The sequence below is a fragment of the Macaca thibetana genome, chromosome 7 (genome assembly GCF_024542745.1).
Source record: "Macaca thibetana thibetana isolate TM-01 chromosome 7, ASM2454274v1, whole genome shotgun sequence".
NCBI classification, from domain to species: domain Eukaryota; kingdom Metazoa; phylum Chordata; class Mammalia; order Primates; family Cercopithecidae; genus Macaca; species Macaca thibetana.
Genome location: NC_065584.1, coordinates 56,897,808 through 56,920,122, shown reverse-complemented (window position 1 = coordinate 56,920,122; position 22,315 = coordinate 56,897,808). Strand labels below are relative to the sequence as shown.

Below are 22,315 nucleotides of genomic sequence, written 5' to 3'. Positions count from 1 at the left end.
CCGGGCACGGTGGCTCACGCCTGTAATCCTAGCACTTTGGGAGGCTGAGATGGGTGGATCACGAGGTCAGGAGATCGAGACCATTCTGGCTAACAGAGTGAAATCCCGTCTCTACTAAAAATACAAAAAAAAAGCCGGGCGTGGTGGCAGGCACCTGTAGTCCCAGCTACTCAGGAGGCTGAGGCAGGAGAATGGCGTGAACCCAGGAGGCAGAGCTTGCAGTGAGCCCAGATCATGCCACTGCCCTCCAGCCTGGGGGACAGAGCGAGACTCCTCTCAAAAAAGAATAAGTTGCATATATCGTAGTCTCTATTCCTAAATACACCAGTGTATACTTTTGTAGAAGATACTTTTACATAAACACAGTAACTAACTTCAGTAGTTTAATATTGATATAATATTCTTTTCTAAGCTACTATCCATACTCCAATTTTGTCAGTTAATTCAATGTCCTTTAGAGCAGTGGTCCCCAACCTCTTTGGCACCAGGGACTGGTTCTGTGGAAGACAATTTCCCACGGACCAGGGTTGAAAGGGGACGGATGGTTTTGGGATGATTCAAATGCATTATGTTTATTGTGCACCTTATTTCTATTATTACATTGTAATATATAATGAAATAATTATATAATTCACCATAATGTAGACTTAGAGGGAGCTCTGAGCTTGTTTTCCTGCAACTAGACGGTCCCATCTGGGGGTTATGGGAGACAGTGACAGATCATCAGGCATTAATTAGATTCTCCTAAGGAGTGCGCAACCTAGATCCCTTGCATGTGCAGTTCACAATAAGGTTTGCATTCCTATGAGAATCTAATGCCACGGCTGATCTGACAGGAGGCAGAGCTCAGGCGGTAATGGGAGATATGGGGAATGGCTGTAAATACAGATGAAGTTTTGCTTGGTCACCGGCTGCTCACCTCCTGCTGTGTGGCCTGGTTCCTAATGCCCAGGAGGCTGGGGACCACCTGCTTTACATTTTCTTCTCTGACACAGAATCTAGTCTAAGATTAGGTACTACATTTAGTTATCGTGTCTACTTAGACTCCTTTAATTTGGAACATTGCCACATTTTTTTTTTTTTGACATTGACAGTTTTAAAGAGTCCCTTTTATTATTCATAGTACTTTAATACTAGATAACCTCTTAGTACCTGGCACAGGGTCAGTACTTACTTATTGCTTGATCTTGAAGACAGATATGCCTTCAAACAGGAAAGAAAAAGGATTGGTAAATGTTCATCTGGGCTGTAAGCACTGTTAAGAGCTGCCTACTTTGCCTTAACTAGTAAAGCATATCTCATGTAATCATTTTTCAGAATTAAATATTATTTTAACGTAAGGATATTCTGCTCTATTTTACATTGTTGCCTACTCACTACAACATTTCACTGATTTAGTTATACAGTTCTCTGCTTTGGAATTTTAACTTTATTTGGAATTTTAAAAAGTCTTTGTCAAAACTAGCCATGTCTCCTGTTTTGCAAGTGAAGCAACCAAACAAAGAATAGAAAGCTCTTCTGGGTGAAATTTAACCTTTTGATCAGGAGATTATATAATAGACATTTCAAAATTTAGGTGAGAATTCCAGTCTTATGGCCAAAACATAACATTATGGGGAAAATGGGTATCAAGTACATATTAGAAAATTACTATTTGTGATTTTGCACAGTAAATAAGACTACAAAACACACAGACTGCACAAATCTCAGTGAAGTGCAGAATTATGTTGAATTCTAGGTTTAGGACCTTACACATTTGACACTAATCCTATCTCGGTGCTCATAGCACCGAGTCCGTCAACACTTGATTGTCTTCCGTATGGATGCAGATTTTCTGATCTTCTTTTCTGTATAAATCTTATCACTTTACCGCAAACAGATGGCAGGAATGTTTTACACAGTACCTTTCAGAGTGCAGTATACATGGCTGCCATTGAACTAATACTGATAAAATGTTCTGCCAGAAGTAGGAATTGATACAAGTATTGCAACTCAGACAAACCTGAGCCCCTAGTCCCAAGTCCCCTACTTACCTGGCAGTGTGGCCTCGAGTGTGCTAAGCTCTATTTTTCTCATCCATAAAATGGGAATACTGGTAGTTTCTGCCACGAAAAGGCAGTGTGAAGTTGGTATAAAAGCTTTGAAATTCAATACAACAGGGCTCACGAGATGGGTCTAGTTTGGGCAACATTTCCAATTCTACATTTCGGTGTTCAGCATATTAACATGCTTTTAAGTTGTTTATGAGTTTCCAACTATGTATATCTCATCATTCATGAGCTGCTCAATTAAAGTCTGAGCCATCCATAAAGATGGCAAGGTGAAATAAAGCCACCTTTGAAGCACCCAAAATCACAAATGGGGCCTTGCCAAGGTTAAGTCATGATTCTGCAGGTAAACTATGCACCGCCACAGTATACAGGGACCCCAAGCTGGCTGGTGTGAAAGTCATCCTTCTAGAATAGAAATGGAATCTCAGTGCTCTAAGTCCTACACAAATCACTTGAGGAATCTCTTTAAAATGAAGATTCTGATTTAGTAGGTCTGGAGTGCGGGCTGAGATTCTGCATTTGTAGAATGTGTTTGGTGAAATATTTTGATATCATTCTAAAGACCAATGAAAAATACACTGAAACTTCATTTAAAAAGTCAGGGTATATAGAAAACAAAAGGCATGTTTGCAAAATTATTTATTTACATTTTAAGCTCACATTAAAATCTTTCTAGGATAGAATGGCTAAGATGAAATATACAAAGCTGATATAAACACATAACTCATTAATCTTTATCTGAACAGAAATATAGAGATGGCTTTAGATAATCTGTTTTCTTCACAAAACCAATGTTCCCTTAAGTCATGCCATGATAATGTCTCCCCATTAAGAACTTGTATTGTCCAAAACAGCTGAGAAGCAAAAAGCTAACTTTGATTTGTTAAACAGCTATTCATATGCCACAAAACCAAAACTACTTCACAGTACTGACAGGTCCAAATAGGTCCAAACTGATGATTTTTAAATGAGTGCTTTGGTTAATTAGGCTTTGACTTGGTTTTTGGCATTACTTGTATAATTATATCATTCCAATGCATCATTACAGGTAATCCATTCAAAACATGACTTGCTTAATACTATCACAAAGCACTTAGCCTTGCCTTGATTGGAAATACCTTTAAGATGCTGACAATAGCAACAATTTCTCTTTTTTTTCACTCAGCAAAAAAAAGAAATCACATAAATCACAAAATAAAAAATTCATTTCTCGCATGTTAAAAAAGCAAAGTCTGCCATAAACCCTTATTCTTGAGAGAAGAAATAGTTTCTCATATCTGCCCTGGGTATTAGTGCATTATTAAAATACTAGACCTGTAATATCGCTTCCTATGCCTTGAAAGTCTATGACTTCATGATCTACTTATGTAAAATATGCAATGCATTGAAGTTTCTGGGAAGAATTCACATTTAAAACAGTTTCAAAACTCTGGATTTAGTAAGAATTTTAGAAAAATAAATAAAACACTGTGGTTCTACCTCTCCCCTTCTACTCTCCCTTCACAAATCTGAGCTTAAGTGCAGGCTTCTAAAGAACAGATGAGAGCAAGATAGGATGAGAAGTGGGTTTTACTATCCACATTTTCCTTTTCTTAGTGTAACGTGTTATCACAAAGGCAAACTTGATTCCCTTTCCTTGAAACGAAGATCCCATCTTCTAAGACGATCTTAAATAATTGTTCTTAAATAAAAAGGCTTAAAAATCAGTGCTTTTAATAAGCAACTAAATGCCTATAATACATATAACTTAATATTTTGAAGAGTGCTATTGTAAAGTTTGAAACAACATCTAAACGTAACTTTAAGTTTACATTTAATTCTTTAAAAGGTCTTTTAAAAGCTATAAGCTGTATTACAAATTGCCAACTAAATTATAAATTGCCACTCACCTTCTCAAAAATTGTTGCACAAATGTATACATTTAAGGTATCTGTATGGGAAAAACCTCAATATGAGAAATATCAATCTCATAAGTGGGGTAAAACGAGAAATTAAGCACCTAGATGTTGGTTAAATTCACTTTCATTTGAGCAGCATTTTGATTTTGAATAGAGATTCTAAATGTAGTCTAAACTTTCCAGAAAGTCATATTTACATTCATTGTACATTTTATATACACATAAATACAAATTTATAGGAAATACACAAATTAACCTACACCTCTCATCGTGTAAAAGACAAAAATTAAAAATACAACAACTGTGATCACATGCTAAGGCCAGCTATCTGGGAAATATTATTGTTCAGTTCCGACAGCAAAAACCTTGAGTAACTTGGCGCATATCACAAATACACTACAGATACTTAGTTTATGTCTGTCCTTAGCCTAGGCCAATCCATAGTTTTAAGTGAAACAATTTTCTGTGAAAGCTAATGCCATACAAGTAGTTAAACACCTACTAGAAATGTTTGCCCGGCAGAAGAAAGATCTAAAGAATGCATGATAGCAGATGTCAAATATTTTGAAGTATAATAATAGGGAAGGATTAAAATTAACTCTATATCCAGGGGGAAGTCAGGGCTTTCTGACAAGAGCTGTGCAAAAATTCAAAGGTCTGCTTCATCAGTGTGAACTCCCAGTCCCACAAAAAACAGTGCCTTGTCAAGGCTCTTGTAGTGAGGCCTCCTGGGTTGACTGGTGAGACTCATAAGCCCCAAGAAACCCTGAAATTCCCTGATGGAAATTATTTTGTTGAGATTGAGTTTCTGACACGATGACTTCTTGGGCAGTTTGCTGTCTCTTGTGTTCCTGCCCATAAAGCAGTGCTTGATTTTGCTGTTACACCTTTTGTAAATAGATGGGCTTGGCCCTCCAGGAATATATCAAAGCGAACTTTTTGGATTATTGTCTCATGAAAACAAGCAGGTTGTTGTGATGAGCTTGGATAGTGCCCTGCACCTAGTAAGTATTCCACCAACTGCTAGCGGAAGTGGCTAGAAGCAGAGATTATAATTGGAAGAAAAAAAAGGTTACCGAATCTAAAATGTGTAACTGTTCTATAAAGTTTTGATCTTGAGCATGAGTGGAAAGTCCTATTTGGCACTCCTTGACCTCAGGTGGCATGCCAATGATTATCACAGTAAAATTCTTAGAATCTGATTTGAGGTATAGAAGGAATAAGAAACACGGAAAATTTTGACCTATATTAAATAAACTCTTCTGTAAGTCAGGTTTTATAACCCTAAAATCAAGGCCTTTTTTCCCCCAGAATATTAAATTTACTAAAAACGTAGAAATAAAAATTCTACTATGGCTGTAAATATATAAGACAAATAAATGAGGTCACATGGTTTATACATTTCAGATTCTTAGAGAGGCCCTACAGTAGTTCAGGAAGACAGTTTACAGTATTGTTCCCTGAGTTCTTGAGGCAACCTCAAGTAAGTTCATGAACTCCAAGACTTGAGAGACAGAAAACCTACATGGTCTGCTTATCCCTCTTTTCTAAGAGTAGCTATTTACTCCAAAGTGGTTTGTTCAGTGCTTTCCCTATAGTTCAACTGCTTTAATTATGTGGCTTTATCCATTTCTTAGAAGACCAGCTCCCCAAATGAAACCTCTAAGAGAAAGAAGAAAAGGCTGTTTAAAGCAAGTAAGCTTTAACATTAGTTAAGAGTGCAATTGAGTAAATCAGTTCTAAATCTATAATACAAAAAGAGTGGTAATACTGCCACAGGTATTAGAAGGTTAGAATTCTACAGATTTGGGTTTGTCTGACCTCAGTGGTTAACAAGTCCTGCCTCCTAACCAAACAATGACACTCTACCAATTAATTGTCTACCAATTAAAAGAACCAAAACTATTACAATAACTTTCCAGTATTTAAATATGTAAGAACACCTACATTTGGTTTTAAAATACAGTTTATAACAACCATTCTCATCAGATCTCAAACTTCAAATATCTAGACTTTACACATAGATTCGTAGTAATGATTTAAAAAAAAAAAAAAAAAAAAAAACCCAAACCACAAAAACTCATTCAAAACTGGTATTTTTTAGGTTCTTGAATTGTTTTCATACGTCCACATTCTTGGTGGCTATTAGAATTTTAAAATAAACTCAAATCTTGGGAATAATTTAAGTAGTGAAATATGTGAGTATTTATTTTCAAACTCCCGTAAGTGTCTATTTAGAAAAACTAATTATGATAAATGGAAACTCCAGTTCTGTTGCTTAATTTTAACTTTAAGCCAATAAAGGTTAAAAAAGTTGAGAACCTACTGAAATGTTCCATCTATTTCAGTAAAGTGCACAAATATGAGTGTACCCTTTGGTTTGGCTATGACCTCAAAGGAGGTGTAGAAGTCAGTGGCGCTGGTGTCAGATTCCTAACTATATTACTGAGGCTGGCAATCTTCTCCTCCAGGAGGTAATTTTTCTTCTCTGCTGTTTTCTGTCGCTGTTCAGTCATTTCCAGAGCTTTCAACAACTGGGCATTTTCAACATACAAGTCCTTCACCATTGCGTCTGCCTTAGTGTTCTTGCAGAGCTAGAAACAGAACCAGAAACATCTTGACTCCATTTCTGTAACTCTTCTTAAACCTTCAGTTTAAGGTCGGACATAAGGACTGTTGTTTTATAAAGGCAAATCACTTCTTCTAATTATTTTATTTTACAATATAGCTTCAACATCAGACTTGGCATCACGGATACCGTTGGAGCAAATCCACTTTTTCCAAGCTATTTCTTTGCATAAGATGTTGATGTAGGTTACTAATAGAACAGATTGATATTAGAGGGCACCAAAACAAAAGGTTTTTTTCTACCTAAATGGGCATTATTTCTTTATTTATTCTTTAAAAACATAAAATACGTTTAAAACTTAAATTCCTGAGGTGTCAGCTGTGGACTGTTTAACTCTGCTTGTAACAGATGCTTGAACTTCCCATTCATAACTACAACTCACTGATTATCTAAAAATATAGCTCACGTATTATAACAGAGATAAGATTTGGGCAGTTACTTTTCCTGAAATGTCTTTGTTTTGTTTTGTTTTGCATGGGGCTTTGTCTAGTCTAATCTTTATAGTTAGAATATATGGTCTAGGTTGGGGTGGGAAAACTTGTTAGCAGCCTTGGGATACTTTCATTGTTGTTCTGGTTAATATTTTCCATACCCCCTTCCCATGTTACCTTTTAAGTGTTCATTTTACACCCAATTTCAAATAAGGCGTCTAAAAGCATAAAGGTTTATGAGAATAAAGAGTAGTTAAAGAGTAACTTAACCACCCATTAGGGCAGGGAGAAGGATGACAGCACTCTCAAGCTCAGAACCTAGATGTTTGGCAGGCATCACATAACATTTCAGAAACTATTCTCTGTTGAACTTCCCAAATACGACTTTTTTTTTCCTTCCTCCCTCCCTTCCTTTCCTTAAAAAAACACTTCGATATTTCTTCATCACCAATAGAATAAAAATCAAGCTCCGTGGCTCAGCACTGGAGGCCTACTGTCCTGTTCCCCCTTCCTCTCCAGTCTCTCCTCCTGCCTCTCCCAGGACAGTGTGAACTGGCAATGCTGAAGTGTTCATACGTGTCCACACCCCACATGTGGTCATAACTCCATGACGTTCCCACAGCCTAGGATGCCCTTCCCCACACTTTCTTAACTGGGTGAAATCTTAACTCTCAAGATGCAGATTACGAGGTCTTCAGGAAGCTTTCTTTAAACTTCCGGGTTGGATCAAATATCTCTTCTCTTGTGTTCCCCTCTACTGAAAACAGGATGGATCCCACTTACTTCTGAACCTACCATTTGGCCAAATGTTTGGCACCTTGTAAGTGCATTCTATATGGGCAGCGACTGTTGTATCCATGTGCCCACGGCAGGACCTGGCCCACAGTAACTATGTGCTGAATGCTTGAATACGTAAAGAACTGAGTGGATAAATGCTTACTAAATGGGACTTTTTCTTCCCTGTGTATTAAGACTCAGAGCAACAGAAAGTTCCTGTCTACAGCTGAATTCAGACCCTCTGTTGGGGTTATTCTTAGGTTTTAAGTATCTAAAGAACTAGGTTGGGCAATTTCTGCCCCCCACCCAACATGTTCATCTCAATTTCCAGAGAGGCTATAACACTGTCCCAGAGGGTAGTACTTTCTGCTTGTCTCTTCAGTGGAAGCACAACTAATTTCTAAACACCAAAGCCATATCTGCCACCAGCAGGTGAAAAGGAGCAGGCTGTTTAGTGGTCCTGGAATCTGGGGTCTAGACTCTAATTCAAACTACATCTTTTTGGAGTCACTGTAGCAATAAGATACTTTTTGAGGTTTTCATAAGCTGTTGGGAACAGGAAAGCTAAGGTTCCATTGATTACCCCCCTATTTTTTTTTTTTAACCAATATCATTTTTCAATTTAAACAGGAGTATTTCCTGTCTCGGGCAGAGAAAAATCTATTGATTCACATGGACCTAAAGCATGTGAATGGATATGCTTTAGGTCCATGTGAATCAATATGTATTTTTTGATCTTTAAAATCTTAGATCCATGTGAATCATGTTAGCAAAGATTTACACTTTTAAATTGTGGACAAACATGCCTTAAACAGAGCTTTGGGAAAAATACACAGTTCATATTTTTGGGGCGGTATGAGGGACAGGAAATCCTAAGTTCTTGTAGACATTTATAATAGAATTTGCCTTTATTAGACAACGTAAGTTAATGAGTTAATGGCAATAAAGGGATGTAAAACTGGCATTAAAGCTGGAATGTGAGGTGGGTGAACAGAGATGACCAGGGAGGCTCACTTGTTCCTTGAGCTGATTCACTTTCTCTTGAAGAAGCCTTTTCACTAGTTTCAGTTTCTGTTCAACTTCTATCATTCGTTCTTCCATGACAGTTACCAGTTGTTCCTGGTTTCCCTGAAGGGAAGAAAAGTATATTATTCGAAAATCATGTCACACTGAAAACAAAACATTGGTTTATTTTCCCCACAAGATGCCTAAAGAAAAGACAGCAAATGTTTTGCCTTTGTAACAGGAAGGATGGATTCTCATGAAATGAGAGTTTTGAGCCCTGCATGGATTGCACAGGTCAGAAAAGTAACTCTATCAGAGAAAGAATCAGATTTAAAATACAAAAGAATCTTACCTGTGTTACCATCATCCCCCTGATATAAAGCAAAATTCTTAAAACCCAGAATTTAATACCTGTGTGTACTTCTAGTAAAATGGAAATCCAAAGTAACTTAAAAGACAGTTATCAACTTCCCATCTGTGATTTGGGACTTTGCAATGTTGTGGGCCTCTCAATACCAAAACAAGCACGGAATAGATTCAGGGTTTCCCAACATTTCCAATAGCTTGCAATATGCATGTCTGTTTTTCCTTTGGTGTGGCTGATAACTGTGAGGGTGGTTTTCTTTCTTCATAATAATCAGCCTCTTCCTGCCAATTTTTCTAGTCATCTGTTTCCCACTTGTAAACATGAAGCACACACCTGGATTGGAGGATGAGTTTACTACCAGAGCAGACTGAAAATTAAAAATCTCCTCACACAACAGTGATGGGTTAAGGAGTAAGTGGGTTTTGGAGAGGAGAGAGGCCTAGAATGCAACCCCCATCCCTCTGCAGTCCACCCAAATGTCCCTATAAGGAATTGCAAATTTAAAAAAGGTGTTAACAGCTGATGGTAGTTAAGAAATACTTTAAAAGACATGCAGAATGACCAAACATGAGTGAAAGGCTACCATCTGTTTGGATACTAAGTAATAACACTTAATCATAAAAGAAACCCTAAATCATTGTAGTAACTATCCTGAGGATAAAAACTGCAATAGGCAAAGGTCTAATGCAGGAAGTAAGTTACAAAAAATTGGGCCTGGAGGAAATCTAGCTTTTAAAAAGGCCTATATTTTAAAAAATAGCTTTTTAAAGTTCAAACATATAAATATAAAATGTCTGATGTCTATTTGCCCAACAACAAAGCAAAACAAAAAAACTTAAGAGATAATTCAAAGAAGAGTTGGCAAAAGAGTAGAAAAACAGGAAAAACAAAGGCAGTCATATACTTAAAATTTATTTTATTGTTTCATCAAAAATTTCCTGTCAAAAACATTTATACATCTTATATAAAACAGTATAAATACCCCTGATTTTCTTCAAATTCCATATATAAAAGTAGTACCTTTTGTTAAAAATAGTTACAACATATGGAATGAGAAAATATATAGACTACATCCTTTCAAGAATCTTAAATCCACACTCTTTAAAGGGTATAAATAAAATGATTTGTAACAAGTTGATGTTTGTGAATTTGATTCACAAGATCTGTCATTTCTACATAAATAAATAAGAGACATAATACTGCAAAGGTTTAACAGTAAAAATAATAATTTAAAAGAGCACTTAATTCCAACACAGCTTATGTCTCTGTGTGTGGTGTGTGTGCATGGGTGGGTGTGTGCATCTGTCTGCCATGGTAAGAAATGCCATCGATAGCAGCCCAGTTTTCACAGGTGCCCAATCCTTCTGTAGGAATCTGCATGCACTGCTCGCTGCTCCGGTAGCAAGGCCTAGAGAAAGAAGGCAAGTGGTACACTTCACCCTCATGTCAGGAGGAGTTTTTAGGGGGAGTCTAAATTCACACATTTCTAATGCAAACAATTGTTAAAAGCATACACATTAACACTACACAGGCAAGCAAAGCAACACAAAATGCAGAAGAGATCACATCACTCCACACACAGAAACGTGCAGATTTAACAATATTCTGTATTCTTAAAATTAGTGTCAGCTCAGCAGCGGGAAGTGAGCCTGCAGTAGCATTCTGGTGGGAGTAATAAGCAGTCCACCCTGTCATCTGGTTGGAGGATTTTTTTTTTTCTTTCAAAAATCTTAGTGTTTGTCTAATCCTGAAGGAATTGGAGGAAAAGGATATTTTTTTTAACATTGGTGGGTGGATTGGAAACAGCAGGCTTTGAAAATAGTGTGTACGAGAGCAATGAGTAGAATCCTGGAGGATCATTTGGTCAGAAGGTCCACTAAAAACCAAGATCAAAGTTTTGTAGTTCAATTATATACTGGAGAGTTAAAGCATCTAACACTCTACCATCACAATTTAAGAACTTTAATATTGGGAAGTTGAAGAAGTGTGTATAAAGCTTCCAAAAACAGATTTTAAAGCTCATAAGACAAAGACCTTCTGAAGTGTATTAGAAATACAGCATAGGTATGGATGTAGAGGGAAAAGTTTATTAGAACTGACAAGTGGTAGGAGTACTTAGTAATTAAGCATAGATGGATACTAGTAGAAACAGAACTGTTCCTATGTAGAGTTCCAGGGCTAATGTGACTTTGCAAAGTCACGCTGAGGGGATTCAAATAAGAGATGGGAAATTCCTTATCAAGCAAGGTATCTGAGAGGCAAGGTATCTGAACACACAAGCACATGCAAACCAGGAAGCATTAACGCAGAATTCCACAAAGAAGGACTTTCTGTTTTATTGCTAATTCTGAATTAACTAAATGGGCAAGCCCCAAGAGTTAAGAAACTTCTGAGAAAGGATGATGAATGAGGCACTACAGAGAAATAACTATGAATACTTGAAAATCTAAGTAATATAAGATTGGATGTGGTGGTGAGCTGGGATCATGCTAATGCAAACAATGAGAAGACTTTTATTTTCTTAAATAGTTTTATGAACTATGTCAACTAGAAAGATGTCACTGACTACATACTCTATTTGTTGTGAAAAGTCCTCACTTGTGATTTTCATGGGATGCAGCAGGCTGCAGGGCTCCGGCACAGGGAAGCTCAGTATACTTTGTTAGTAGGGCATATCCTAGCCACATTTAAATTTTGTAATATTTTTGGCATGGGATGGGAACCTTAGGCCAATTGCACACTATGTTTAAGTGATGCTGATACTTCATTGTCTATTACAAATGGGCAAAGGAGACCCAGAACACTAAATGACTCAGCTTAGAAGCTGAGAATTCAAAAGTAGCACTGCACAGCCCAAAAAACAGCACTGCAGTTCTGTGGATTTGTCATACAGGTGAAATATAACTCTCTGAAAGAAGATTTAGGGTTGTGATTTTGTTTTGTTTTTTAAATTTAAGAGATGGAGTCTTGCTATGATGCCCAGGCTGGAGGACAGTGGCTATTCACAGGCATGATCGTAGCTCACTGCAGCCTTAAACCTCTGGCCTCAAGCGATCCTCCTGTCTCGGCCTCCCAAGTAGCTGGGACTACAGGTGTGTGCCATCAGATTTAGGTTCTTTCTCTCCACCTTTGAACTGGTATAACTTTCAAATAAACAGGTAAAATTAACAGGTGATTAACAGGTGATCTACTACTAGAGAAGAGAGCGCTTCACACCTGTGGTGTGTTGGTTTCGGAGGTCCTGTTTTCAAGTTCCTCCTGCAGGTGCTGGTTTATCCTTTCTGCCTGCAGCAGCTGGTGTTGAAGCTGCAGAAACTGCTCCCTGGGTACCATCGGACAGGCTTGCTGCTGGAGCAGCTGCAAATCCCAAGCATGAGGGGACGGGCTAGGCGTCGCAGTGAACCTCAGGTGCTGCATCTGAAGGACAAGGGCAAAATCCTGGTCAGTTGAGTCCCTTCAATCCCAGAGCTGCCCTTGATGGTGTCAGGCAGTGAGGAATGAAGACTATGAATTCATTAATAACCTCAGATCCACTGAAACTTGGAAACAGGACAGTATATGGGCCTGAGGAAATGAGAAAAGCTATTTCACTTAGCAGAGAATATGCTTAATAAGTAGCCTTTCTTAAAAGTTTTAGGCTTAAAAAAAAAGCCCTTCCCAACTCTGGAGTGATATTAAGGGCATGATGTACATAATGCATCTGAATTCTATTTCATTCTTTCTTAAACTGGAAAAATTACCTCTCCCCCCTTTTAAAAACTGGGGTTGGAGAAAGTGGTTATGCTTTAGGGTTTTACCGCTTTACTTACCATTCATAAAGATTCTTAAATGTTCAATGACTACATTTTTTTCCAACCCCAAGTTAGCAATTTTTTTTGAAGAACCTCATCTTGCATCTAAAATTATTTTAACCTACCTTTAGTTTATCAATATGTAGTTATACCCTTAGATTAAACAGCACAAGACAGACAATTCTGGGGCATAAAGCAATAATATCCTAGAACATCTGGGAACTGGAGAACATGGAGTGGAAGAATTCAAGACAATGAGGAAATGTGTACCAACATGCCAGTCAAAGTGGGGGAGAGGAAAGGGAGGAGGATGCACGGCATTTTGGCCAGTGAGGCAGGCCACCTCACATCTATAAATATGCAGAGCATGCAACAAACATGACCAAGTACTAAATTCAAGAAGCGGCACCTCCAGGCTTGTGAGAAAGGTGGAAAAGAACCTCTAAGACTCGGCTATAACTAAATGTTACCATGAAATGTCAGAGCCACTATCCATTTCCTTATATCTAAATTTCTAGGTGGGGACAGGGGCACTGCCCACTTTGAGATACTTCTAGTTGTAGATTCAGAAAATCACTTTATTTTTATGATTAAAATTATGGAGAATTATCCCATAATTTTATATCAGTGGGATAATTTTCTTCATACATAATGCTTTAAATACTGAGGAAAAGTTTGATGTAAACAGACATACCATTAAAACAAAATGAATACTGGCTCTTAGCTTAAGTACTTATTAATTGTTATAATCAATAGAAATGATAACATGAGCAAGGGGTTTAATGAGATGGCTCCATGCTACGAAAGTTCATTGTAAGTGAATGTTCTACCTTCACACACTATCTCAGGCAGAGAACTGCACCCTTCTCTGCTACTTCCAACCACTGAGTTCTAGGTACAGGTTAGCCACAGACAAAACAAAAAGAAGAGAAAATTACAGGAGTTATAAAAAGAGAAAAGTATGAGTTATAAAAAGAGAAAGAACAGTACTAATTAGGTCTATTATACATGAATAAGAGCATATGAAAGACCAACATTTACATTTTTCTGTATATAAATTTTACAGACATTAAAATGTCCTACAATTCTAATTCTGCAAGTGCATCTTCACTTACTATATCCTATTTGTGCCTCTCCCAATATAATGATGTAGAAGATTCCAGGTCTGGGCCAGGTGCGGTGGTCCACACCTGTAATCCCAACACTTTGGGAGGCCAAGGTGGGTGGATCACTTGAGGTCAGGAGTTCAAGACCAGCCTGGCCAACATGGTGAAACCCCATCTCTACCAAAAGTACGAAAATTAGCCAGGCGTGGTGGCATGTTGCCTTTGGTCCCAGCTATTCGGGAGGCTGAGACAGGAGAATTGCTTGAACCTGGGAGGCAGAGATTGCAGTGAGCCAAGATCACACGAATGTACTTCAGCCTAGGTGACAGAGTGAGATTCCGTCTCAAAAAAAAAAAAAAAAAAAAAAAAAATGCTGGGTGTGGTGGCTCACGCCTGTAATCCCAGCACTTTGTGGGGCCAAGGTGGGTGGATCATGAGGTCAGGAGATGGAGACCATCCTGGCAACTTGGTAAAACCCTGTCTCTACTAAAAATACAACCGGGAATGGTGGTGGGCGCCTATAATCCCAGCTACTTGGGAGGCTGAGGCAGGAAAATTGCTTGAATCTGGGAAGCGTAGGTTGCAATGAGCTGAAATCGTGCCACTGCATTCCCACCTGGTGACAGAGCCAGATTCTGTTTAAAAATAAATAAAAAAGATTATTCCAGGTCCAGTATGGAACGGATCTGACGTTAAAATCTCTTGCCACTTCGAGATGCAGAAAGAAGTATAAACTATAAACCATTTTTGTTAAGTGTCTGAAATGTTGGCTATCAGAGAGGTACACAACAGACTCGAGAACTGCTGATACAGTCTGTAACCCTTCTGTTGAATGTTCAAAACGAATTTATTGAACCGCTCACATTGAAAAAGTCCTGAAGTAGGAGTCAAATTCTAGCCCTAATTTTCCCTTTTCCTAGTCTAGTGACCTGTGATCTTTAATTACAGTGGGGGGGATGTGTTATATTAGAACCGTGACTGTTAAACTAGTATATAGAGATGAGGAGCGACTACTTCCCTCAAGGGAGTGAACATGTCAGGTCAGAACCATGAAGACAGCTTTGCTCAAATCCCGATTCCAGAGATTCTGATGCAGAAACCTGTCCCTGCCCAGCCCTCCACGTGGTGCATTGCTCCAATCAGGTGAGAATCCCTGCCAGAGTGAGAAGGAAGGTACCTATCCCTCAGGTGAGCTGGGACACACTGTACACCCCCCAAATTAACCTGCTCTATAGATATCACACTATAAATAAAAATCCAATTTGTAGGGCTGGAGAGGGGGAATGGTTAATGCTTAATAGCTACAGCTTCTGTTTGGTGTGATGAACAGGTTTTGGAAGTAGTGGTAATGGTTGTAGGATGTTGTGAATTTAATGAATGCCACTGAATTGTACATTTTTAAATGGTTAAAATGGCAAATTCTATGTTAGTTATGTTTATCACAGGTTAAAAATTAATATACTAAAAACCATTGAATTGTACACCTGAAATATGTGAACTACATAGTATGTGAATTATACCTAAATAACACTGTTTTTGTTTGTTTGTTTTGAGATGGAGTCTTGCTCTGTCACCCAGGCTGGAATGCAGTGGTGTGATCTCGGCTCACTGCAACCTCTACCTCCTGGGTTCAAGCGATTCTCCTACCTCAGCCTCCCGAGTAGATGGGACTACAGGTGCCCGCCACCGCACCCGGCCAATAACACTGTTTTTAAAAACTCCAATCTGGAGTAATAGAGGAGAGATCGGAGAACTCCCAACACTTTGGGAGGCTGAGGTGGGAGGATTGCTTGAGCCCAAGAATTAAAGGCTGCAGTGAGCTGTGATCACACCACTGTACTCTAGCCTGGGTGACAGAATCTCAAAAAAATATCCCATTTGTATAAATCTATAGTGTTTTTTTGAGATGGAGTCTTGCTCTGTCACCCAGGCTGGAGTGCGGTGGCGTGATCTTGGCTCATTGCAACCTCTGCCTCCCAGGTTCAAGCAATTCTCCTGCCTCAGCCTCCTGAGTAGCTGGGACTACAGGCGCGTGCCCCCACACCCAGCTAATTTTTGTATTTTTAGTAGAGATGGGGTTTCACCATGTTAGCCAGGTTGGTCTCGAACTCCTGACCTTGTGATCCACCTGCCTCAGCCTCCCAAAGTGCTGGAATTACAGGCATGAACCACCGCACCCAGCCAATAATTTGGTTCCATTTCCTAATGAAAGCTTCATTTGAATAAGCAGGTATGAGATGTTCTTTTCAGTGTTCAAATAGAAAAATCCATGCTTTTTCCTTAGCTATTTGGCTCTAGTGTCAAGACCACTTAATTTTCCTCCTCTGTTAGCAAATATTTACTACTAGGTCAGAAAAAAACATGGGAAAATTGCTTATGATGGCTAATACTGTCAACGGGTGCCTGGTAAGACAGGGGAACAGGCGGGAGAACTGGCCTCTTGGCAGAGCCTCTGGAAAGGCTCTCCGGTGACTAAGTACATACTGCTACTTTTCAGTTTGATACTAGACAATATGGGCTTAGTTTTAGACATCTTATTCCTCAGAGTATATAATTATATTTCATGAGAAAAGCACATCCACATCTAAGTACAGCCCACAGCTCAGTTTTGAATGCATTCATTTTATTGCTGTTAAAAAAAAGAAAAAATGGTTTAGATTTCACTAAAGTTTCATGAATTTCCCCTTTAGCTGACAGATCAGAGAACACAAAATTGACAAACTTCACCGGTGATTTAAATGTTAGTGCTATATGTATGCCCATATTTCACATTAAAAATCAGTGCTTGGTGCTTGGTTTTTAAAAGCTACCTTTGCATGTGGCCAGCTTCATAAAAGAAAAAAATAGCTCCATTTCTTCTTTTTCCTCTTCTTTTTTTGAGATGGAGTCTGGCTTTGTTGCCCAGGCTGGAGTGCAGTTGCGTGATCTCGGCTCACTGCAACCTCTGCCTCCCCGGTTCAAGCAGTTCTCCTGCCTCAGCCTCCTGAGTAGCTAGCATCACAGGCGCCCACCACCATGCCCAGCTAATTTTTTTGTATTTTTAGTGGAGATGGGGTATCACCATGTTGGCCAGGCTGGTCTCGAACTCCTGACCTCAGGTGATCCACCTGCCTCAGCCTCCCAAAGTGCTGAGATTATATGCGTGAGCCTCTGTGCCTGGCCCCATTTCTTCTTATAATTCTGGATTTAAAAATATGTGTATACATAGTACTTTTTAAGAGCACAAAAAGAATTTCTACATGTTCTTCTCTGCCTTACGTAAGTCTTATAGTTCACTAAATGTTAGATTGACTAATTTCATCTACCCAAGGTATATCAATGAAATCCTTAAGAAGGATTTATACATAAGTTTGTTTTCTGAATACTTAGTTTAATTATAGGATATAACAATCTAGAAGACTGGAACCCAAAGTCCAAGCTGACAAGTTAGTTTTACAAATCCAGTTTTTTCTTTCTCTTTCTTTTTGAGACAGGGTCTCTCTCTGTTGCTCAGGCTGGAGTGCAGTGGCGCGATCTCGGCTCACTGCTACCTCCAACTCCTGTGCTCAAGCAATCCTCCTGCCTCAGCCTCTCAAGTAGCTGGGACTACAGGTATATACCACCACACCTGGCTAATTTTTGTATTTTTGTATTTTTTTTTTTGTAGAGACAGGGTTTCGCCATGTTGCCCAGGCTGGTCTTGAACTTCTGGACTTAAGCCATTTGACTGCCTCAGCCTCCCAAAGTGCTGAGATTACAGGTGTGAGCTACCATGCCTGGCCACAAATACATTTTCATAGTTATTAGATGTACCTCTCACAAGGCACTGCTGAGTTCTAAATGTAGTAATGAAGAATAGCAGCACTTGAAATTAAAACTTCCAAATGTTAATGCTCTCAAATTTCCCGCATAGATTTCCCAACTGAAGAGAGTGCTAGAGACCAATCATGTCTATAAAATACTGCAATATAGGAGGGATCAGGGGAACTGGCATAAACACGGTGATGGCAAGAGTGCTCAGGGCCCCGTGGCTAATCAGAGAGTCCCTGCAACCTGGATTTGCAGAGGTACAGGTCTTTGCATTTTAGGTCATCATTATTACTTCCTCTGAAAAGCAGTATGGCTTCCTATGACAGTATAATTAAGCAAAGTTGTCTATAAAACTTGGTAAGACAGACCAAAGAATTCAACTTGGCAGGGTACTTAGATTTTCACAACGGGAATTCAATGCCATGTCTAGTCTCTCCCAACAAATGGCTCATTCATGGATTAAAATATTCTTCATAGCTAAGGCCATCTGCTGAGAAACTTACCTCCATGAGCTGCTCATCCAGTTTTACTTGTTTCTTTTTCAGGCCTTCATTTTCTAAATGAATTGTTTCCAATTCTTGTTCAAGGGAATTCATCTGACTGACCTATTTAAAAAAACAAAATATTCCCTTTACACAAAAACAAAAACACTTGAGTTGCTCTATTTTGACAAATCTGTGGTTGTCAGAAATCTCAACTCTTGGAAGAAATCCAAGTTAATTCAGTGACAGAAAACAAATAATACAATTCAGTGTGCTGCTTACATTTAAGTGATCTAGTTTTAATCACCTGTCCTCACAGAGAATAGATTCCTTAAGGCAGCTGGCTTTTAAACTTGGATGCCACCCACTGTAAGAAATACATTTTATCTTACAGCACAGTACACACCCCCACACATATGCACAGTACATAGGTACATATCACTGAAATATCCTTACCATGGACCATGTACTCTGATATTTTGTATATTTTATTAATAAAAAATGCTGGTTTCCATAAAGTTAATTTCATAATCCTCTACTATGGATCTGCAGTGGGAAAAATACTGTCTTAAGGCAAAGTTAAAGGCTTAAAATTGAGAGTACATAAAACCTGATTTATATAACTTTTCAATTTTAAAGATTTCATGAGTGCTTTTTATTTTTATTTTTTTTGAGATGGAGTTCACTCTGTTACCCAGGCTGGAGTGCAGTGGCATAATCTCAGCTCACTGCAACCTTCGCTTCCCAGGTTCAAGCGATTCTCCTACCTCAGCCTCCCGAGTAGCTGGGACTGCAAGTGTGCACCACTGTGCGCAGCTAATTTTTGTGTTTTTTTTAAGAGATGGGGTTTCACCATGTTGGTGAGGCTGGTCTCGAACTCCTGACCTCATGATCCGCCCACCTTGGCCTCCCAAAGTGCTGGGATAACAGGTGTGAGCCACTGCATCCAGCCTCACTTTTATAACTCTTACTACAGGAAGAACCTAGTGAGCTACAGGACACTAAGTCAGAATATTGCTCAGTAAAAAACATACAACACTATCTTAGAAAGCTGATTTTGCTTCTATCAAAAGGAGCTGAAGAGAACAGCAAGAATTGTGAAGCAGAAGTGTAGTCTTCCAGGTCCGTTTTAAAATTCAATATAAATTAAAAGCCTATCACAGACTTTTTTCTCCCTAATGAGCAGCTAAATGAAACCCATTTTCTTTCTGCAAAGTTTCCTTGAATGTACCTGAAATTAAATGACATTTCGGCTTTAGAGCACAACCAGACCTTCTTACTGCAAATGGTCATAACTTTCACAAAAAACAAATTTTATGAATATTTTATAATGAAGTATTTTTCTCAGATTTCTAAACAAACCATATTTTTTTAATAAAGAGGTAATAGTGAAAACTGAGTTTCAGTTTAGAAAAAGAAAACAACTCTGAGAAGTCTGGTCTAGAACTCTAACTTCATGGGACAAATTACAGAAAGCAAACTGAGTGGCACTACAGAGGGTGTGACCATGGGGTAGCCAGCCTCCAAGAGCCCCAAAGAGCCCCACCTCCGGGTATTCACACCCTTATACAGTCCCCTCCCACACTATACTAGGGTTAGTCTGCGTGACAAATACAATGCAGCAGAAATGTTGGTATGTCACTTGCAGGCTTAGATCATACAAGGGACCACAGCTTCTGTCTTGGTCTTTTGGTCTCAGTGTCTGTTTCATCACTTCTTCTGGGGGAAGCCAGATGCTATGCCCTAAGAAAAGGCCCAGGTAGTGAAGAGCTGAGGTCTCAGGCAAGCAGCCAGCAAAGAACAGGAGCCTCTTGCTAACAGTTGCATGAATGAGCTTGGAAAGTAGATCCTCTAGCCCCAGTGAAGCCTTCAGGCAACTGCAGGCCTGGCCAACATCTAGACTGCATCCTCATGACAGCCTTGAGTTGGACCACCCAGCTAAGCTGCTTCTGAATTCCTAACTTGTAGATAAAGACAACAAACATTGTTTTAATTTGTTACATAACAATAAAATGTACAGCCCATATTAAGATGTTTCTAATATTCGGGTGATATTTTGCCAACTTATAAAGCTTCTAATACTAATAAAGATGATTAACTGCCTTCTTTAAGAAAAGTTAAATTGTTTTTCTTTTCTTTTTTTTTTTTGAGACAGTCTCGCTCTGTCACCCAGGCTGGAGTGCACTGGTGCAATCTTGGCTCACTGCAACCTCTGCCTCCCCGGTTCCAGCAATTCTTCTGCCTCAGCCTCCCGAGTAGCTAGGACTACAGGCACGTGCCACCACGCCCGGTGAATTTTTGTATTTTTTAGTAGAGATGGGTTTTACCATGTTGGCCAGGCTGGTCTCAAACTTCTGACCTCGTGATCTGCCCACATCGGCCTCCCAAAGTGCTGAGATTACAGGTGTGAGCCACTGCACCCAGCCAAATTGTTGTTTTTTTCAACCATTATTCAATCAAAAAGAACTATGATGCTATTTTGACAAGAGAACATCAGCATAAAGGGATATATGCCAAAATATGCCATCATAATCATTTCCTTAGAAGTACACCTGAGAAGAAACACACTTAGGAACATATTATAGTGAGAACACAGACGCACGCCATATAGTCTCAAAAACTCACCTTCCTGTTAGTAGGAGATCGTTCTTTCTGAAACTGATCACACTCTCTCTTTAAGCTCAATTTTTCTTGCTCTGTGGGTTTCATGGTACCTGATGGGTTTAGATGTTTTTGGTGCTTGGGAAGATTGGATTCCAGTTGACGGACCTAAAAAGAACAAATGTAAGAGGAAGAAATGCTAATACAATCACCCAGCCAGCAAAAACAAACATAGGGAAAGTTTTAATTCAGTACGTGAGTCCTGTTATAACTTTCTTTTTCAGTCAAGCCTGTAAATACTCGAAGCTAGCTTTTCTGGATTTCAAAAGACCCTTTCTAGGTAAGTCTGCTTAGGTCTACAAACCCAACACTGTAGGAACAAGACAGGGAAGAGGAGACTTCTGGGTCTACTAACTCTCCAGGAGTCAACAGTGTATGTGATGTGGCTGCCAGGAAAGCAGGCACAGCAGTCCCAGGCCCGTTTTTTTCTGACATGAACACTACTTTTAGGAGAGAATGGGCTGACAGTCCCATCTGCTCTTATTGGACTGTTCACATCTAAAACAGTTCTATGAGGACATGAACCATGTCTGTCCGGCTCACCACTGCAGCGTCAGTGATAGCAGTTTCTGGCATGGAGTAGATGTTCTAAATAAATATCTGCGACTCTTCAGAGTTCCTCCTCAAAAGAGGTGTTAAGCATAGGTTAAATATCATTGGGAGACTATGCACCAGAGGTAAGGAATTCCAGCACCAAGTTGGTGGTTGGAAAAGACCTTTAAAGATGATTTTAACCTTGAAATGCTGTCTTTTAAAGGAGGCACCTTTTTCTCTTGTGAGGAGTTATTTAGACCTGCAAGATCTGAGTCTGGTTTTACCATTTTTGTACACTAGTCTTGGTGGCTGGCCAATGTGAAGAATACATGGTTCACATAATTTCCATGAGTCTACATTTTGGATATGAAGATTAAAGTCAAATATATTTTAATATAAAACTGCTGTAATATTTTATAAACATCAGGATAAAATTATATGTGAGTAAATGATAAATTACACATTCTTAATAAGTCTGCTATAGCAAGATACTCAAATCCGTACCTTAGAACCATTCCAATCATATCCAACATTCATTTTCATATCAAACTAGTCATTTTCAAACATATGCCATGATGTGCAGCTTCTCAAGTTACCTTCTCCCGAGAGTGCGTAAGCTCTGCTTTGGTGTTCTGTACCACGGTCTGGAGCCTCTCATTCTCTTGCCAAAGCAGCTGCTGTTCCTCATTCATCAGATGATCCAACTTGTCCCAGGACAGCCTTTTCTGCTGGTTATGGAGCCCTGATGGATGAGTAGCTGTTTCTGGGGCCCAGCTCTTAAGAGAATTGTAGAG

At 39.0% G+C, this 22,315-nt stretch overlaps 1 protein-coding gene across 10 annotated transcripts in view; it reads right to left on the bottom strand.

Annotated features, from left to right (window-relative positions):
* Positions 1 to 2,675: 2,675 nt before the first annotated feature.
* NIN (ninein) overlaps positions 2,676 to 22,315 on the bottom strand; it is a 109,021-nt gene continuing 89,381 nt past the window's right edge. For 5 of the 10 annotated variants that reach the window (XM_050796855.1, XM_050796859.1, XM_050796864.1 and 2 more), the window contains 6 exons: positions 22,118 to 22,297; positions 20,952 to 21,095; positions 18,348 to 18,449; positions 12,375 to 12,575; positions 8,801 to 8,914; positions 2,676 to 6,543 (listed from right to left, as the gene is read on the bottom strand). In XM_050796855.1, the coding sequence (XP_050652812.1) occupies positions 6,334 to 6,543; positions 8,801 to 8,914; positions 12,375 to 12,575; positions 18,348 to 18,449; positions 20,952 to 21,095; positions 22,118 to 22,297 (951 nt within the window). In that variant the 3' untranslated portion in view covers positions 2,676 to 6,333. Of the gene's footprint in view, positions 6,544 to 8,675; positions 8,915 to 10,057; positions 10,567 to 12,374; positions 12,576 to 13,779; positions 13,841 to 18,347; positions 18,450 to 20,951; positions 21,096 to 22,117; positions 22,298 to 22,315 lie in introns of those variants that run through there. The other 5 variants (XM_050796858.1, XM_050796856.1, XM_050796863.1 and 2 more) reach the window with 4 other exon arrangements.